We start from the raw sequence: 21273 nt of genomic DNA on the forward strand, positions 1-21273 counted from the left end.
CTGTATGAGAATGCATGAACACAAATACATACAAAGCCCAATTCAAGCGCAGGGCAACCTTCTTCAAAATGCGCGTCTCTGCGACTGAACGACCGAACTCGAGTAATGAGCGCGCGAGCGTCTAAATGAAAATAAGAATGTGAGCGGAAAAAAACCCGAAGGCACACGAAGTGTCCGGGGCCTGCCCCTACCAGCTGTGGGGCCTCCCGATTTGAAACTTTTGTGACCATTTAAAACCCATAGAAAATCCCAACTTCCTAACTTTACAAACACCAAAGTTATGGCATTTCCGATCAATCAGTTATATGATAGCTAGTCGGCCGATCCCGGCCGTTCCGACATATATACTGCGTGAAAAGGAAAGAAGGGTGTGTGCAAAGTTTCAATTCGATATCTTTAAAGCTGAGAGGCTAATTTGCGTAGAAACAGACAGACGGACATGCTTATATCAACTTAGGAGGTGATCCTGATCAAGAATATATATACTTTATAGGGTCGGAGATGTCTCCTTCACTGCGTTGCACAATTTTGACCAAAATTATAATACCCTCAGCAAGGGTATAAAAATTCTGTTCATAAGCAAAACATTTTGAACCTATCTTACTATTAGGAGAATGCCAGCGAATTTCGTTTTTTGCGGAGAACCACACAAGTCCATGGCTTGTACCATGATTTACATGCCTCGATCGATTATATTTAGCAAAAGTAAGGTGTCATGCAGTTTATATTGATTTAAGACTAAGCTCCGATTTTTTTTACATAGGTTTAGCTTAGGAAAGTAGTGATAGACAAAAGTTGAGTTATGTAGAGCTTTGGGCGATTTTGCTGATTGCCTAATGCTTCGACTGATGACGGTACCCTTTCTTCAAACGCTAAAGCCGATTCCGCTCTATAGGGCAGCGCTTCATTACCCAAAGTGACTGCGAACATATACGTAAATCGAACCACGTCTCCCGTCTGGTACTTATACGAATACTGACAAGATAAATGCTGTTGCAAAGTAGTCCTGACCCTGATGAGGTGCCGTTTATATGTGTTGTTCGCTCTTCAGAATTACTTTCAATTAAACTTTGCAAAGCTATTTCTGCGTTCCGCCTTGCTCCTGAGGATAGGTCAGAGGCCGTCAACAAAGTCACTCCCGACAATTTTATTGTTAACCAATTTATAAAAAACAAGAAAGAAAAGCTAACTTCAGGCGGAGCGGAAGTTGATATACCCTTGCAGAATATTCTGCAAATTATATTCTCCAAAAATATTCATATAATGCATTCTTAACATAATACTCATAAAATATCCCAACTTCCTTACTTTAAAAACACCAAAGTTATGGCATTTCCAATCGTTCAGTTGTATGACAGCTGTAGGATATAGTCGGTCGATCCTTATGAAATTTGATTGGTCGAATTAAAATTAAAAATAAAACCCTTAGAAAATCCCAACTTCCTAACTTTACAAACTCTAAAGTTATGGCATTTCCGATCGTTCAGTTATATGGCGGCTATAGGATATATTCGGCCGATCCCGGCCGTTCCGACATATGTACTGCGTGCAAAGGAACGAAGGGTGTGTGCAAAATTTCAATTCGATATCTTTAAAACTGAGAGACTAGTTCGCGTAGAAACAGACGGACATGCTTATATCAACTCAGGACGCGATCCTGATCAATAATATATATACTTTATAAGGTCGGAGATGTCTCCTTCACTGCGTTGCACACTTTTGACCAAAATTATAATACCCTCTGCAAGGGTATAAAAAAATTATTTTTTCACACACGCGTAAAATTCCCTCAATTTTAATTTCCATTCCAATTTCTCTCACGTGTTCTCGAACCGTCCTCTGTTTTGGACGATTTACCGGCCTTCAACCACGACCGTTTTCGCTTGATATTGTCGGATGTGATCCATTTTTCGTCGCCAGGACCATCCGCTTCAAAAATGGGTCAGGTTTATTCCGTTTCAGCAGCATATCGCAGGCGTTGACTCTGTCCAACATGTTTTTTTGCGTCCAGCTTTTTTTTGTATCCAGCCTTCTGCAGATGGTTTAAAACGGTTTGGTGACTAACTCCTATCTCCTCGGCGATGTCACGCGATGTCTCATGCCGGTCTAGCTCGATGTTTTCCATGATTTGATCGGTATTCGTCGTCACAGGTCTTCCGCCGGCTGGCTTATCCATGGTGTCGTTTTCACCGTTTCTGAATCGTCGAAACCGTTACTCCGAGGTTCGAAGTGATAGAGTACCATCCCTAAAACACCATTAATTTCACGGAATGTTTCTCTAGCGTATTTACCTTTTACGAAGGAAAACTTTAAAACACCGCGAATTTCGGCGTTAGCGAACTCCATGTTTACACATGTATAACTTTTCAGCGCAAAAACCAAACTTGTTATGAATAGCTTCGTTTTGTAGGTTATGTCAAGACCTTTCCATCAACATATAGCATTGCCCGATACCGATATGTAGCGTTTTGCGCAAAGCAGCCAAATTCAAAAACCAAAAAAAGCGGAAGGGAGATATTTGACAACCTGACATATCCGGTTAAACCAAACTATGTAGTTTTTTTTCCATCCATTATCAAACCGTACTCAGCCTTTGGGTAAACTTAGTCGAATTCACAAACCTGTCTGCAATCATGAAATTTTTGTTTATAAGTATTCTTTCCTTTTAACCAACTATTTCTAATCCAAGTTGTTCCCTTTTGTTGACGGTGAGGGCTTAGAATTTGTTGCTGTAAAAGTCAGTGTTGGCTCTGCTTTCATGTTCTGACTTTCTCATATATTCCCCCTAAATCTAATTTTTATTCCAATCTCTGTCACGTGTTCTCGAACACTCACTATTTCTGTCAAGAAATTTAAACCAGGCTCCCAATATATCCGGTTCAACAAAACTGTGTAGCTTTTTTTCCATTCATTATTAAAACGTACTCAGCCTTTGGCTGAACTTAGTCAAATTCACAATCCTGTCTGCAATCATGCAATTTGTGTTTATAAGTATTCTACTTAGAGAGGGTTTTCACCTTTTAAACAACTATTTCTCCTTCATGTTGTTTCCATTCGTTGACGGTGGGGCATAGAATTTGTTGTTGTAAAAGTCAGCGTTGGCTTTGCTTTCGTTTTTCTGACTTGCTCATGATATTCCCCCTAAATCTGATTCTAACGCTTATCTGATATTCAAGTTGTGATGTATGCCTTTAAGCTCCTACATATTTCATATATTCCCTGTGCTGATTCAAATCTTTTCTTATCTAGCATCTGTCATGATTTTATCTATGTGATATCCGATCTCTTGCCCAAATTAAAAATAAGCTGGATCTTACGTTCGTCACTGATGCTTCACTTACAACAGTTTCTAGAGTCAACTCGATTTCCCTTCCAGAAGGTACTTCTCACCCAAACATATCTAAATTCGTCGAGTTCATTTGAAAATTGTGCACAAAGTGATCGGAAAACCGAAAAGAAAATCTTTCTTATCCATTTTCAGAAATTAACCTTTAAAAAGGTATCTCCTCTATTGACGTTTTTCTATCTAATGGTCCCGAAAAGGTGCTAAGCTGCACTTTAAGATATTAAGTCTTACTTAATTTCTCTTCACAATAAAGGTTCAACGTCGGACATTTGAAATTACCGCGGCATTGCCAAACTTTCATCTATTCCTATAATTCTTATTACACATTTTGAACTGTTTAATTTTAAGTGGGACTTTGATAGATTTTTGCCATTCGATGCCAACATAAATTAATTGACCGGTTCTACATCGCCTAAGAATTGCAATTATGTTCGTTCATAAGATTCGTATAGGCTCTGTCGACTCACAATCACTTTAAGATTTATTTGCACTGTTAAACGACTATAATAGCTTTTCTAATATAATATTTTAAAAAGCAATTATAACTCTTTCGATTAGAATAAATTGTATATATATTGTTTTATTGTTAAGTTAGCAGATAATTGATAACCAATTATGATTAAAGATGTAAAATTAACAAACTCTTTGTGGAAGTTTTCCAATTCCTCTTAGGTTTTTTGCCAAAATTCATTCATATTTATATTCATATTTATTAACTTGTGTTGCAGATAATACCGATTTCGTCCAATTCCCCGAGCTTTTTTGAAAATTTGTCCCCTTTTTTTTCTTTATATAGGCAATCGCTTATAATCGAGTTTGCTTAGTGTAAACGGCCATTCTGAATGATTGCGTTAACCCTGATGTCGATTTGAAAGTCGAGTAAGTCCAAATAGGATTTCAAAAGGCTTTTATAACCATACACGGTTGATAATTTCCCTATCGGCCCTGGTAGTATATTATTTTTTTGTTATTATATTTTGCTAATATTACTATATTATTTCAATATTCTATATTCACTACTCTTTGGAGTTGACTTTTGTCTGATTTGATCGCACTCATGTCTGCCTGTTCATTTATTGAGTCATTTTTCTAGTTTTTCCTGTATACGAAAGTCTGCTAATTTCCATTTTAAATAATGTACCTTGTAGATTTTTGTTCATTTAAATACGAAATTCGTACTCTCCATAATCTAACCAATATGGTAAAAAGAAAGTTATTGACTTATGGACTATTAAAAGATAAAAGTTATAAAAACTTTCCCTTACCTAATGTATGGAATTTAAGAGTTTATCAATGGGCAAGACTAGAATGCAATACACGTTTACCAAATCTATAAACGCAGCTAAATATTATACTTGATGTCACAGACTTTGCTAAATAGCAAGAAAGAAAATATATTGGTACCTAAAACTTTGGTAAGAGATCAAAAATATACTTTTGGGTAAAATTATAGTACTAGGGTATAAAAAAATCAAATTTTAAAAATGTAGTTCTCATTCATTTAGGCCGCCTGCGTAGTAAGCTAAAAGGTTTAAAAGATTTGTTCAGTTTTAAATCAACTTTTAGCTTACTATTAAGACGAGAAACATACCTGAGACTATAGTTGAAAACAGATAAGAATCAAACTATATTAATATGCTGGTTTTTAATGATATTTCTTTAAAGCAACATACCAACTTAACAAAGCTATACACATGAAATCATGAGAAAATGAATCTTTCCAAGTTATTTTTAAATTAAGTGTAAACTACGATTTTGATATAATTTTATATTGACTTATATTTAATAACTCGTGAAATGCATTTGAAAGCAGAGAAGTTGTAAACTTTTTCGGCAATGCATAAAATTTGGCAGAACACAAAATGCAAAACCAAATGCAGACAATTTAAAAATCTACTTCTATATATATGTTGACTTTTTTTATTTAAAAACCTCATATCGTCGCTGGCCACTGTTGAATTTGATTGCTTTGGTAACTTCGGTACATAAAAATTTACTTGATCTTTTTTACCGCTGAGTAGCATTGATGGGTTGAGAGCAGCTGTATTGAGCGCCTGGGCAGCATTGTTTAATGCTGCAGGGTTCAAAGCAGCGTTAATCCTAAAGTTTTATAGAATAAAAATATAAATACAACACAAACACTGCGTTTGAATGCAGAATATAAAATGGGACCTTTTTTTAATATATGTACGTATGTGTGACCTCGCCAGTCTGACTTCCAAAATAATAACATCCAATCCAAACAGTTAATACGTTTAATTTAATATAATTTTTGAATATTATCCAGCCAATTTTTTAATAGTTAAGATATGAATATGGTTTGCAATATGTGCATATATTATTGATACAATTATTTTTTTCCGATTATAAGGGAATCAAAAAGGTATACTTACCCTTTGCTTTCCCAGCGTTCTTTTTCAAATCCCTTATGAATTGATTGAGCTATTGAAGATTCCATAAGATCGACATACCGCACCACTAACGGTGCGAATGTGTCGCGCAGGTGCTGATGAAAACGTCCATTACGCAAATTATCTAAAAAAAAATATTTATTAAAATTTAATTTAAAATATAATACCAAATGACCAATAAATTTAACTCAAACAAGAAAAGATGCTAGCTTAGATTTTGTTCCCTAGAAGATTTTTTGTCAATATATAATGGTGTATACAAAACAAAGTGACCCAAGCATAGTGAGTTTTTTAATTGCAACAAGAAAGGAAGCAATCCTCGGCAAGCCGAAATGTATATACCCTTGCAGTTATTACAAAACGACTACATTTCGATTTCTACGCCTATATTACTAAAAACAATGAAGCTATGTCGATTTTGCGCAGCATTTTGCCATTGTTTCTATGGCAGCTATATGATATTGTTGTTCGACTTTGACAAAACTAAAAGCGTAATCCGATATAGTCAATAATTGATATATCCCTAAGAAATATTTTGGTAAATAGAAAACAGCAAAATTAAATTTTTTTCATTTTCATTCTTTTTAATTTGTCGATTTTTCTATGGGAGCTATATGATATAATTTATTTAAATCCGTAATTCTATAGTATAATAATAACAAATTATAATATAATATTATCAAAACCCAAAGAAAAACAAAAAAAATTAAAAACAACAGTTAAACTAAAACTATTGGAGCTATTTGATATAGTCGCCCGATCCGGCTCATTTCGATTTATATACCTGCAATAAAAAGACAACTTTTGGTAAAGTTTCAAACAGATAGCTTTAAAACTGACGGTCTAGTTTGCGTAAAAACGGACGGATAGCGGACATGATCGAGTCTCCTGGTGATGCTGATCAAGAATATATATACTTTATAAGGTCAGAAATGTCTCCTTCACTGCGTTGCAAACTTTTAGCTGAAATTATAATACCCTCTGCAAGGGTATAAAAATCATCAGATAATCAAATAATTTAAATGACATATAATAAATAATTATAAAATATGTAATCGTACTTCCGCGTTTTTGTTTCTGCAATCGTCGGTAGGGTGTGCAGGCACCATCCGCTCGCAGAACAACAACCAAAGCTAATTTGGTTTGAAGTTTTCTCAACCACTTAGGAGCAGTCGGTGTTTTAAGTGACACCGACTGCGATATGCCCTTGGAATACATACATATATGCAAAACATTTTGCTGCTACCACTGATTTGAATTTGTAAACCAAAATGAAAATTATACTGTAATATTAAAAACAAGAGAGAACGCTATAGTCGGGTGCCCCGACTATCAGATACCCGTTACTCAGGTAAAGGGAGTGCGAGGGAGATGGGTATTCGATAGGTATTGATAAACACAATAAAACTGCATTTTTACTTTTCCGAAATGTTTAAATTTTTAAAATCGTATATAAGCGATTGTGGGCGTTAAAGGGGGCGTGGCACCATTTTGAAACAAACTTGCGCTGCGTAGGAACTCCTAGAATCTGCATGCAAAATGCCAATCTTCTAGCTTTTATAGTTTCCGAGATCTCAGCGTTCATACGGACAGACAGACAGACAGACGGACAGACGGACAGACGGACAGACGGACAGACAGACGGACAGACAGACAGACGGACAGACAGACGGACAGACGGACATGGCTAGATCGACTCGGCTAGTGATCCTGAACAAGAATATATATACTTTATAGGGTCGGAAACGCTTCCTTCTACCTGTTACATACTTTTGCACGAATACAATATACCCTTTTACTCTACGAGTAACGGGTATAAATATATTATAACATATACTATTCTAATTTGTATCGTTAACCCAATAGTGAATACGCCCATATTGTTAGGGTACACATTATGAAAAGTAGCAACGGACAAAATATTTTTGTCGCATCGAATTGAAATAAACGCACACATGCACCCCTGTATGAGAATGCATGAACACGCATACATATAAAGACCAATTCAAGCGCAGGCGCAATCTTCTTCAAAATGCGCTTCTCTGCGACTGAACGAACGAACTCGTGCAATGAGTGCGCGAGCATCAAAATGAGAATAAGAATGGGAGCGCAAAAAACCCGAACGCACACGAAGCGTCCGGGGCCTGCTGCCAAGAGCCCTGGAGTCTGTCGCTAAGAAATTTTTGTGTCCATTTTCGTTGTATGAAATGACCAGTCTATACGTTGTATGGTTAGTGATAGAGCCATACGGTCGTATGTATAGTCAAACGATTATGATTAAATTTAAGGTATTGATAAACAACAAAAAATATATTGGTATTGCATGATGATCATCCTCTGACCAGTGCGGTACATATACAATTATAATTATATTATAACTAAAATTATTATTATATTATAAATAAAATTATAATTCCCTCTGTAAGGGTTAAATATATTTAGGTGATCATTCTTTTATGCCAGTTATTATATGTTGTCATTTAAAAAACAAGACCTAGAAAAACAACGAACCTATAACAATTTGATTTAATTATACTGTTAGTTTTTTCCATCTTTCCTCAAAAACTCACAGTTTCGTTGCGAATGGCAAAAAGCATGGTCGAAACCCACGTGTAGCCCCCAATTTTTATTCTGAATTTATGCAATTGTTTCGGACGTTCGTGTTAAACTCCTAATCAGCAACCAGAGAGTGATCTCCAACGTACAGTCTCGATCATGCTTTCAAAGAGTGCAGACACGTTTTTGCATCGCTGCGAAATTCTTAGTGAGGATTCTATGGACAAATCCACTTTCGTGGCAAAAAAATTTGTTTTGGTAAGCCCGGCAGCTAAAACTGCAGTGATAGTGCTCAGACGCCCCGCTCTGGTGTATAGCGAAAACATGTGAAAAAGGTCAAAAGGCAACAGTTGCAGTTTGTTGATCTTTCAATTCAAATTCGAATTCAATTTCAAACATAAACTTAATAAAAATAAAATAAAAACAAGAGAGAACGCTATAGTCGGGTGCCCCGACTATCAGATACCCGTTACTCAGGTAAAGGGAGTGCGAGGGAGATGGAGATAGAAACTTTGATCACGCATAACTTTTTAACGAATGGTCCGATTTGAAAAATTTCTTCTACATTTCGATAGGTATTGATAAACACAATAAAACTGCATTTTTACTTTTCCGAAATATTAAAATTATTAAAATCGTATATAAGCGATTGTGGGCGTTAAAGGGGGCGTGGCACCATTTTGAAACAAACTTGCGCTGCGTAGGAACTTCTAAAATCTACATGCAAAATGCCAATCTTCTAGCTTTTATAGTTTCCGAGATCTCAGCGTTCATACGGACAGGCAGACGGACAGACAGACGGACAGACAGACGGACAGACAGACGGACAGACGGACATGGCTAGATCGACTCGGCTAGTGATCCTGATCAAGAATATATATACTTTATAGGGTCGGAAACGCTTCCTTCTAGCTGTTACATACTTTTGCACGAATACAATATACCCTTTTACTCTACGAGTAACGGGTATAAACAGACATCCGTTCCCCGTATGTGAACCTGGTTCTTGGTGCCTTCTGGATGCAAGGTGCACGCCTTAGGGCTACGACTGCTCCTCTGCAACATATTCTAGTCCACTCCTGGCAGCTTAAAGAGGACTGATCTTATCGCGAGTTTATTTGAGGTATGAACACATTCAAGAAAGCCTAACCTTTCTTGGCCATATTGTTCGTTTCATTAATAGACCAAAAAGACATTTGGTCAAAACAAAGTACGTCAACCTTGTGTTTGTTGAACTAGAGCGATCTTCAACCAACAACGAAATTCATGAAGTGAAGACTATTGTTCAAGTGGAATTACCCTACAAAAAAGGATGAAGTCGTACAATGCCAGGATTTCAACCATACAAAGAACAACTGCTTGGTTAGAAACATGCTATAGAGGCCTGCGAACGAGATATTCATCCCGTTAAATGTGTAAATTGTGGTGAAAATCACACAGCAAATTAGAAGGGCTGTGTTGTCTACCAGCAGGCAGTAAGGCATCCATCCTAAGGTAACGCTCTCCCCCAAAAATCCCATACAAAAAGGACTACTGTTCGATCGGATGTCGTGGGAGCTTTGTCATACGCAAATGTCACCAATGGTCATTTTCGACAGCAAACTCAACAGGGTGACACCAGTTACAGCAATCTGCGAACCAGCACCAGAACCAATTCCCTGCACTGGGAACAAAGGACCATCCTCGGGTACAGTTACAAACCTTACAGACTACAGCCCTTGACCAACAACAATAACCAGAGACACGCCAACAGAAGCAACAGTCCTTCCAGCAATTTCAAAACGATCAGCGATGGAAACGGCAAGAATAAATGTATTTACCATCTGAAGAAAAATTGTTTGACCTCGTTGCTCGGTTAGACAAAATGCTCCAGATGATGATGTCAATGATGTCGCTTATAACCCCAAAGAGCGCCAGGATCTGCACAAGCCGTCGCTGGTCTCCCCTCTGCCTTTCCAGCCCACCCATGCGTCAAATTTAACTCAAAATCGGTGTGGGGAGATGGAGCTTTTTGTAAAGCAACATCATATCGAGTCAGCGAAACTGACTTCTGCTCTAAATCATACCACCAGCTAAGGAGATACGACGTTCATCTGTTAAACCATCCTGCTGATCGCCATCGCGAAGGATGCGCAATTATCATCAAATCGTGACTTAAATACTACCAATTCTTATGTGTGGAACCTCAAACAATTCTCAGTTCACAGCTAATTACTATGACGAGCTTCTAAGTGAGCTTAGACCAAATTTTATAATTGCAGGGGAATGGAATGCCCATCATCGTCTCAGGGGATCACGTAACTCTACAAACAGGGGCAGAACTCTAGAGGATATTATACTCACATCCTATACCCATACAACCAACGCATGCCATCAGCCATAGACTTCGCCATCTACAAAGGAATTCGTTTTGATTTTTTAACCATCTCTGAAATTCTTGAATTGAGTTCGGACCACATCCCACTTATAATCCATAATAGAGTTTCCGCTTGTAAGCTTTCCCGCAAGACGTACATCCTGCCGCAGAAGGCAAATATACCACATTTTCAGGAAGCGATTAACGGTATAGTTAACCTCAACGATGCTACTGAAATGTTTGTGGGAAATATTCAAACCCTGGTGAATCATTAACCTGCGGACAAAGACCAAACAGCCCATCTGATTCACCTCATGCCCTTTTAAAATCTGAGGTCCTGGATCTGGTGAAGTTGTAGATTTATGCGTTCACGAGACCCTTCTGACAAAAGATAATATCGTCGTGCTGATAACAATCTTAAGAAATGTTGCTTAGAACGAAGAGTGAATACTTTGCCGATATTACTGATCCCACAAAGCCGTATGGATTCAATCTCTGGAGAGCAACAAAGAGTATACGACAACACATGGTGCAGATCAGACGACGAAATTTCGATGGCCTTTGCTGAGCAATAGGGAGGGCGCTTTTAGGCATTCAATTTTGCTAGGCCTGAAGACGTCGATGAAAACCTAGCATTCCTAAATGCACCCTCCTCGGCAATCGAACCTATTCCTCATGTGAGTCCGGAAGAGGTCTGTCTTCACATTTGCAAGCTGCAACGCAGTAAGGCTCCAGATTTCAACGGCATCGACAGCAGAACTGCCAATGCGTTACCTAGGAAGGGTATACTGTTTCTAGTTATCCTTTTCGACTCCATGTTACGTATCCACAATTTTCCCACACAGTGGAAGTGTTGATATCGATGATCCCCAAGCCAGGAAAACCGGAAAACCTTGTTGCGTCCTACCGACCAATAAGTTTGCTGACCACATTCTCTAAAATATTCGAAAGAATATTCCTTAGTAGAATGTTGGCAGTAAGAAGTGTACAGGATGCCAATGGTACCATGGTACCCCAGAGCAATCCCATCGGGTAACACAGCACATTCTTAGAGCTTTCGAATATAAGCAGTACAGCAGATCCCTATGGCACGATGTCTTGCTGTTTAAGTTGAAAACTCTCCTGCCAACTGCACAATATCTTCTCCAGAAATCGTATCTTTTAGAACAAAATTTTATGGTAGATATAAGAGGCGCACGGTAATCTATCAAATGCATTCGAACTGGTGACCGAAGGACTCAGGCTCGTTCAATTTTAAATTAATAAGTGCTGACAGGGATTCTATTATCCTTGAAAATCTTCTTTTTATACCCTTGCAGAGGGTATTATAATTTTGGTCAGAAGTTTGTAACGCAGTGAAGGAGAGGATTCCGACCCTATAAAGTATATATATTCTTGATCAGGATCAATAGGGGAGTCGATATAGCCATGTCCGTCTGTCCGTCCGTCCGCCTGTCCGTCTGTTTCAATACCGTTTGCGAGATCAATTTAAAAGCTAGCGATCTGAAACTTTCACAGTCGTCCTAAAACAAGTGTACGCAGATCAAGTTTGAAAACCGCCCCGATTGGATGTCTATATCCTATAGCTCCCATAGGAACAATCGGATATAACTTGCAGGAATGGAAGATATTTCGCGCAGTGTAAAAGCTATTGACATAAATCTTTCTTTGACGATCGGACGTCTATATCCTATAGCCCCCATAGGAACAAAAGGGTAAAATCGGTTAAAATTTAATGATTTTTAGAATAATTCGCGCAGTGTGTAAGCTACTAACATAAATTTTTCCAATTCTTATTTATTTACGTATATCTTGATTAGGGTAAAAGCGCTTTCCGCTCGGAAGTCTATATCTTAAAGGAGATAGGAAAAATTGTTAAAGGCTGCGAAAGTATCCCTTTTTATACCCTTGCAGAGGGTATTATAATTTAATTTATATAACTATAACTATATATTATATAACTATATCCTATAGCTGCCATATAACTGATTGATCGGAAATGCCATAACTTTGGTGTTTGTAAAGTTAGGAAGTTGGAAATTTCTATGGGTTTTATTTTTGGCCAATCAATCCGACCTTTTAAGTTTCATAAGCATCGGCCGACTATAGCTGCCATATAACTGAACGATTGGAAATGCCATTACTTTGTGTTTTTAACGTTAGGAAGTTGGGATTTTTTATGAGTATTAAGAATGCATCATATGAATAATTTTGAAGAATATAATTTACAGAATATTCTGCAAGGGTATTTCAACTTCTGCTCCGCCCGAAGTTAGCTTTCCTTTCTTGTTTTCTATTTGTATATGACATTTTTGCAGTATAAAAGCAATTGACTTGAAACGATGCAAATCTAGTTTACTTATGTATACCTTATTCCTTTCGCTACTTTTTCACTTTTAGCAATTTCGGCAAAGTCTGCAAGGGTATTAAGACTTCAGCTTGTAATATGTACATTTTTTTATTATTTCATTAGCGTACTGCTACCCAAGTCTACAATATTTTCAATTTCATTGGGTCTTCAGTCTTATCATCTTACTTATATAACTTTTCGCAGCAATTCCATAGACCTGAAGGCCGCAGAAAAGACTCGCCGCTAGAATGGCCTTGTATATCTTGACCTTGCAGCCAAGGGATAGTTTGTTGCGTGGTGCAAGAAGCCATGACATCCGAGCAACCTTGGTCCTGAAGAAGTGCTGAAATGCTAAAGAAATGCTGTATAGCCGTGACGTGCTTGCTGACCGTAAGCTTTTTATGTAAGATGATACCTAGGAATTTATACGCCTGGTGGTGGCTGATTGCACTTCCGTTACAACTGACGCCTGGACAGCTACGGTTGGTGGAACGCCACAATGAATAATTTTTACTGGCGTCTGTGTCCAAGTTTTCAAGAAAGCTGTCTATGTGGTCATGCTTTCTTGGGGCAAGGCCTTTTGTAAACCGTTTGCCAGCCTACTGTGTATCAGTTGGATACTTTAATTTATCCCTTTTAACTCTTTGTTTCAGACAAAGCAGTGACACAATTCTGGGTGGTAACTGGAGTGGTCTGTGAGCGTCTGTGTCATTCCGATTTCTGGGTGCAGCAAGCTCAGCAAGTTTGGTTTGCTCATGAAAAAACTAATGCCATTATTAATATCCACCGCTTCTCGAATTTGCATAATAACCTCACACAGCTGGTCAAGCTGGGCTTTAAATACATTTATGTTAGCATCGTAAGCAAGTAGTCGTAATCTCGTATCATGGATTCAAATTCCGTCCGTCAGTTTTGCCAAAATGCCTATATGCTTCAAACTTTCCGAAAAGTAGTCCTTCTATTGCAGGTAGTATATAAGTCGGAACGAGCCGGATCGGGCTATATCATAAAGCTCCCATAGGAACAATACATTTTGCCTAGTTTTGTAATTTATTATAGCTTCATTATCTTCATCCTTGACCTGATTGTTCTCCCTGTCTATCTTGTTGGGATATATGTATTTAGGGAACACTAAGACGGATTCCATCAAACTACATAGTAGTGTTAGTTTCTCTTCATTAATGATGTTAGAATTTACATTTAAGCGTTGTTAGTTTTTTTTACAGCTTTCACGGAAAGAGTTAGTGGTATAAATTCTTGAAACACAAAACCTTGAGGTACGTATGTTGTAATTAGTGGAATATTAAGGGTCGGTTCCAAGGAAGGCATATAGCTGAAAGCTTACACTCGGTAGGCATATAGCTGAAAGCTGGTTTGATTTTGTCTATCTCCAATCGGGACAGGTCTTGCTCCATACTTTCCGCTTCAGCAGCCGAATTGTTTCCGAAGGTCGCTGCATTGGATGCAGAGGCCGCCTCATTAGGAGGGGGAGTGAGGATAGGTAAAGGGAACTGAGTCACGCCTTTGCGTTTCCTGAAAGAGGCATTTTTGCAAATTGTTGTCACATAGTTGGGTAAATGCTAGGCGCCACGATTGCAGTCCCGCTGTATGTAGAAGTACAGGCCAAGCCTTCTTGGACGTTAGAAATAGTGCAGATCGTTGATTGTGCTGGCATTCTTGCGAATAAAACAGATAAATCTGCACGGTTGTTGGCAGCGTATTTCACCAGGGTCTGCATCAGCTACTTTTCTGATCTCCTCAAACTTATTGCACCCATTACTTGGTCGTGATTGAGCAGATTTCTCCAATTGATATCAATTGATATTCACATCACATGATAAGAAGTCTGAAAGGTAAGTTTATGGTTAAAACCCAACACAGCTTAAAATTTTCTTATTGTTGACCAAATTCGCTAAAAAAAAGCCCTCACCGCTTAGCTGTGACTAAAAATAGACTTTGCCTGCAAGATAAGCCCACGAGCCGCGAAGATGTTTATGTTGGTTCACTTGCGCGAGGTAATTTGTAAAGGGCTAAAGTGAAAAGAAACAAAAAAAACTTCTGGACTACACGATATACATTGCCGTCATCCACAGTAACCAGTGGTTACAGATGATAACAAAGTTGCCTAAAATCAGTGATTACCCTCAAAATAAGGGTTGGGGACGGGGAACGGGTTTCTTGGTTCTAGCTTGAGAAGGGGCATTGTTTAGGGTCACAGTATGTAAGTTAGCTTCGACAGGGTCAGACAAACCATGGATCATTAATAGCAGGGGAAGTAATTGTATCATCATCATCGTCAGACAAAATATCAAAGCTATTGTTCTTCCCAAAGTAGGTAGAGTCTTCTTCATTTCATCATATCAGAGGCTGCAGCTTGAGGATGTTTATAGTCGCCAACAGGGTTTATCAACGATGATTTACATCTACATCAGAGTATGTCTAGATTTCGTATTTTCCTGAGGTTATTTACCTGAGTAAAGCGTTCTTCATCAGCAGCATTCTTACTAATCCACTTTGGGGTAGAAATGGTCATAGTCGGGACAGATGGGATTATCAAATTTCAGATTCTCAAAACTAAAATCATCAGAAGTGTCAGAGAGGCACCTATTGGCATCAAAGGCAGTCGCCTTGGCATTCATAGAGGCTTTAATAACAGCTAATTTGGCAGCTTTGTCCGTTTTGACCGGTGGTCGGATGACTTGGTCCTAAGCAAAGGCCGGGTGCTTAGTCACTTGAGAGTCCTGATTGTTTCACGACAAGCTTTCGCCGAGATGGCTTGAAATTTGAAGACATCATTACATTATGACATCATGACATTACATTGCACTAGCGAATGGAACTAAGAGAATACAGAAAAATAAAGTTTAAGTTTGGCAGCCCGGCTGCTGGTCTGCCAACACCGCGGGCAAGGCCGGAAAACGTTTTGTTAAAAAGTCCAGCAAACCGCATAAGCACAGAGAAAAAAAATGTTTTACAACTTTTTTTTGTTTTTTATTACGGCAATTATTATTACACAACCGGTTACCACATGGGTCGAAACTGTATCGGCAATTCTATGATCATTTTAGGGGAGATGAAATCGTCCGTAACTTTTTTTTCTCGTGAGACTTTATAACTTGAGTAACTTCTTATGGAAATATGATAGGGTAGCTCCAGGAAAGTCGATTATTGGGAGCAGAAAGCTATTTGTTGTTGGAAGTGTTTTAAAGATGTTGTCTGCGAGCACGACCGCTGTCGAAAGGTTTACTAGCTGTTATAATTGCGGTGGAGTGTTGCACAGTCAGTCACAAAAGAGACACTAACTCTTCAACTGAGCTGTGAATATCTACTTTACAGTACATGTTTGGCAGGTATCTTTATATAGTTTCAGCACTTAATCCAAATTGTTTTACTAGAAGTTAGAAAAGGGAGCTGAATAAATATAGTGATCCGAAAAATCAGTTAAATATTCCACGTCTTCTTGTCAAGTTAGGCTTTTTAGAATCTGTAGGTATGTAGAATTAGTTTGTATTGGGGTTGGTGAGTAGAGATCTCCAATGGGTGTGTATTACATTGTAGTCACGAGCTGTTGTAGCAAATGATGGCAATTGATAATGGCTCATGCGATTCTTGATAAAATGAGCCTTACCATTAGTACTCCACAAGCCATATCATGATTTGTCGCATAAAATGTAGGCATTAGATGAAAATAGATATTGTTTGTTAGTCTTGTGAGTCTCGATATGAGTATTGCGTCAATGCCATTGTTCAAGAAGAACACTAATTATCATAAATATTAGATATTATTTATTTTCTAGAGCCGTTAATAACGATCTGTAACTTAAAACCTACAAGGGTGCAGTGCCGAACAATTGTAATCTTAAGTACATGCCACTTGAGCCTGACCATAAATATAGTTCTCACAATGCACAAAAGGTCGCCTTGCGGGAGACCGTTGATAAGGCTCCCGCTCAGGCTTACAGATGTGGTCTCTGTGTAGACCATAGATAAGGATATTATAAGAATTTAATGTTAGTTACGTAAGCGAAGACTTAGAAAAATAAAGTCAGATTTCTGTATAAAAACTCAAACGTGAAGGTTGTTTTCCTTATTACAGGAATCCTTCACAGTCATGTTAAACTAGTAACAATGAAGCAAGTATTAATCGTTTTAGGAGCGGCAGAGAGTCAAGATTTGATATTACAGGAAACAGAACATAATACTCTGAAAGGCTCATGCAAGGCATAGTTAGATCTACAATGATTTAACATTAGGGGAATATAATTTCTGGTTAATCTACTTGGCAAAGAAAAGTTTAGCCGACAAGTCGGGGCAGTCAATATCACCATGTATAAGGTTATAAATAAAGATAGTACCCAGCATCGTTCTACGGTTGGCTAGGGATGGTAAATTAATCAAAAGAAGTCTACTAGAATAAGAAGGTAAGATAAGATTTGCATCCCAGTTTAGGCGCCGTAAAGCAAAAAGAAGGAAGTTTATATTCTTGTTCAGGATCACTAGCCGAGTCGATCTAGCCATGTCCGTCTGTCCGTCTGTCTGTCCGTCCGTATGAACGCTGAGATCTCGGAAACTATAAAAGCTAGAAGATAGGCATTTTGCATGTAGATTTTAGGAGTTCCTACGAATCGCAAGTTTGTTTCAAAATGGTGCCACGCCCACTCATGGCCCGTGGTACCAATGTCTTGGGGTAGATGGCGCAATACAATAGCGCCATCTAACGGATGACTTTGGAACAGCTGGCCAAGGTGCTCAACAGAGTCAACGTTAATTCTCGATAAGGATTTCTATTAAAGGAAATTGCGATGGTTTTCATTTGTCAATACCGAACTATATCCCAAGAACTATGGAAATCAAATCAAGTTAGCCAAATTGGAGGTCTGAGTCAAACAATGGCGTATGTGTGTATGCTGGTGCAGGGCAAAAGCTGCCTGCGCTAAAGCAGCGCTGGTGCTGATGCTCGTGCTGTAAAGCTGACAGCTCTAAGAGATCGCCTAATTCAAATTGATAATTTGAACTTTTTGCCTTTTTTTCCTGTGGTCACTCAAATTCACATTATGTTAATGCAAAGTCTAAAGTTGTTTAGCTGAGTAACGGGTATCTAATAGTCGAGGCACTCGACTATAGCGTTCTCTCTTGTTTTTGTGCTGTGAAATGCCAGTTGCATTTCAGAAACATATTTTTAAAGACACCATCAAAACAGATTTTTCTTTGGTTGGGAGCTTCGTTATTATTGTGTTTCTTATATTTACCAGCACTCCTTTTACTCCATTAAGTATTGAATGTATTTTCAGAGGTATGTTGGGCACAAATTTTTGGACTCAAGTTTGATGCCTGTTGCTGAATTATTCCTGAACAGTCGGCTTAGAGACTGAGGCTTAAGACCCTATGTTGTAACTTTACGCCTAAGCAAAAGAAACTTCCGGGCTCGTGGTCGATAGTATATTCGAAATATTTTGTCGGGTGATTGGGTTTTGAGATATTTGTTGGCTTATGGGACTTTTTAAGTCTTTATAGTCAGGCCAACCTGTATCTTCCACCTTGAACAATAGTTTGGGAATTTCATTTATATTTATTATGTTCCAACAGGAGTGATCGCTGAAGGCGTTGTCAATCCTTATTGAGATTGTGCACTGCGATTTGATAAACCGAGATATAGATATGCTAAAAAAAAAAAAAAAAAATGATTTTAAGATTGGCAAAGATTCGGTAGTAGAAATAAAATGCTGTTTGAAAAGCATTTAGGTCCGATTGTAAGTCTAAACTGCTGGAAATTTTGCTATATTGCTGACATAACTAAACGTCATCTGCGTACATAAGGACACGTGACTTTGTGAAGACTAGAGGGAGAGAGATCGGTAATAAATATTGTAAAATGAAGTGGTTCGAGGTGGCTTTCTTGTGGGAAGCCTGAAGTAACTCGGATAAAATTAGAGGTAGAGATTTTCAAGAGGGCCTGTTTTTAGAAGATCACATGGAAACCCTAATAAGTCTAGCTTTAATTCAAGAAGCGAGAAATTTACAAAATCAAACGTTTTACTTCAATCCGTGTAAGCTAAGTCAGTCTGACTGTTCAAATGACTCAGCGCAGTATCTAAGCTCTCATCCTCGAACTCCGTCAGGACCCGATGAATAGACTGGTTTAACTTTATGGAGATCCAAGAGAAGGGAGCATTCGCTTAACCTCGGACAAAAAATTAAGTTTGACTTGAATATGGCATTTGAATAAGACGGATTTGGACGGGATGAAACAGAATATGTTGTCTCGAAAAACTGGGCAAATAGATCGTCAATTGCCTAATCAGTATTTGCAGTAGAATTTTTAAATGATAGCGATGCTGGGTAACAGGCTGATTTACGCTTAGTGTAAACAAAATTAGAAAACTGTTTTGGATCTTGTGAAAATTGGACCCTACAACGAGTCAGAAAGCTTTAATAACACCGGGCTTTAAGCACGGTAAAATTTGACCAAGCCCTTAGGTATCGAGAGAAGGCAGATTTTGAGCCGCACATTTTAAATTTATTGTAAAGTCTGGACTTAACATTTTGTAAGTGTGGCAACTCCTTATTAAACAATGGAGGCTTATTTGAAATTGACGGATATTATAACGGAACACACAGATAAAAGAAGTTCAATGCATTATAAAAGATATTAACGGCCTCAGCCATGTTAGTGCATGAATAAAGTTCGCACCAGTCATATCCGGATATAAAAGTATTTTAACGATGAAAGTTTGCCTTACGGATTCGTTTAACAGACTTTTCGTATTTTTTATTTAGCTCTGTTCTCGCATCTACAGTCAGCTCTAGAGTAGGATGATAGGGATCATACGGTTGTGTAAGTGGTGACGTTCTTAATAGACAAACGACTTCTGGATTGGAAACAAAACACAAGTCCAGTTAACGTCCTAAGGAGTTTTTAACATGGTTTACTTAGGATAGCGCAATGTCAAGTAAGCCGTCAATAAAGTCATGCTGCGGTAAAGGAAGTAAAATATTAGAGTAAAATATTATTAGTACTACCGGGAAACGATCATTTTATACCTGTCATTAAATTCTTCGAAAGTTAGTAATTCAGGGTTCAGTCGACAGTAATCGAGACTACACCTCCCCGTCTGGACTGACGAGCATGCCTGTAAATTGTGTACTTACCCGGAAAAATGTAGACAGCTTACTAAGTAAGCCTATTGTATTCTGATAGGAAAAAAAAGGAGGGGCTAGTTTTTTTGGAGCAGAAGAGAATGTGTATGGCTCTGGGGATGGTTATTGAATGGTATTTTCCATTTCCCCTCAACTATTTTTTTTTCTCTTAGCTCCGTATTTGTAAAATAAAATATGCCCTCAAGCCAGAAACTGGCGGAACACACAGATGCAAAATGAGCACAAGAAATACCAATCTTAAATAATACTTTCCTAGTATATAAAATTGAAATCGGTCAATCTCAAACTTATCAACTTTGTTACGGATATAAGCCGTAATATCCATTGATGTGAGGTCTGGGACGGACGTAAAACAAAAACATGTTTTAGCTGTGGCACCCAAATACCTGTTACCGTTTATGGTACCACACATGCGACCTTACTCCAGAATTGGTATCTGTACTACCAGTAACGGCCGGTAATCCACACGTTAAGTCAACATGAGGTGTTGGGGCTACTACTTTACTTTGCGGCGGGTTGCACGGCATCTGCCACAGAATCGGGCTCAGATAGCATGCGACTAGACCTGCAATTCAAGCGCCACAAGCAGGTTGCGGATTAAGTCCGTTACACAGCTTTTTGTGAAAAAAGCCATTATAGCGTACTAAAATTAAAGCACTCAAGAACTTTTTGGCACCTCGAAACGAGATGGAACGATGCCGTTCCAACAGCATCCAACGACGAAGAGAAGGAATTCAAAAGGGAGGCAATAGAAAAACAATAAGAAAACAGCTTCGAAATAATGATTAAAACGTTTTATTTTATAAACACAAGTTAATCACGATGCTGTTGTGAGTGCCTCGACTATTAGATACCCGCTACTCAGCTAAACAACTTAATATAAATATGCCTTCTTGTATGTTTTTCGTCGCTCGAATTAGCACCTTGGCCAGCTGCGCTGCGTAGGAAATCCTAAAATCTACATGCAAAATGCCAATCTTCTAGCTTTTATAGTTTCCGAGATCTCAGCGTTCATACGGACAGACAGACAGACGGACAGACGGACATGGCTAGATCAACTCGGCTAGTGATCCTGAACAAGAATATATATACTTTA

At 38.3% G+C, this 21273-nt stretch overlaps 1 protein-coding gene across 6 annotated transcripts in view; it reads right to left on the reverse strand.

The window, feature by feature from the left end:
- Positions 1-21273, reverse strand: part of LOC108053732 (calcium-dependent secretion activator) — a 210273-nt gene that overhangs the window by 11358 nt on the left and 177642 nt on the right. For 3 of the 6 annotated variants that reach the window (XM_044460648.1, XM_044460651.1, XM_044460647.1), the window contains 2 exons: positions 5740-5881; positions 5279-5446 (listed from right to left, as the gene is read on the reverse strand). In XM_044460648.1, the coding sequence (XP_044316583.1) occupies positions 5279-5446; positions 5740-5881 (310 nt within the window). The remainder of the gene's footprint in view (positions 1-5278; positions 5447-5739; positions 5882-21273) is intronic. The other 3 variants (XR_006417674.1, XM_044460652.1, XM_044460649.1) reach the window with 1 other exon arrangement.

The sequence above is a fragment of the Drosophila rhopaloa genome, unplaced genomic scaffold, assembly GCF_018152115.1.
Source record: "Drosophila rhopaloa isolate 14029-0021.01 unplaced genomic scaffold, ASM1815211v1 contig_203, whole genome shotgun sequence".
NCBI classification, from domain to species: Eukaryota; Metazoa; Arthropoda; class Insecta; order Diptera; family Drosophilidae; genus Drosophila; species Drosophila rhopaloa.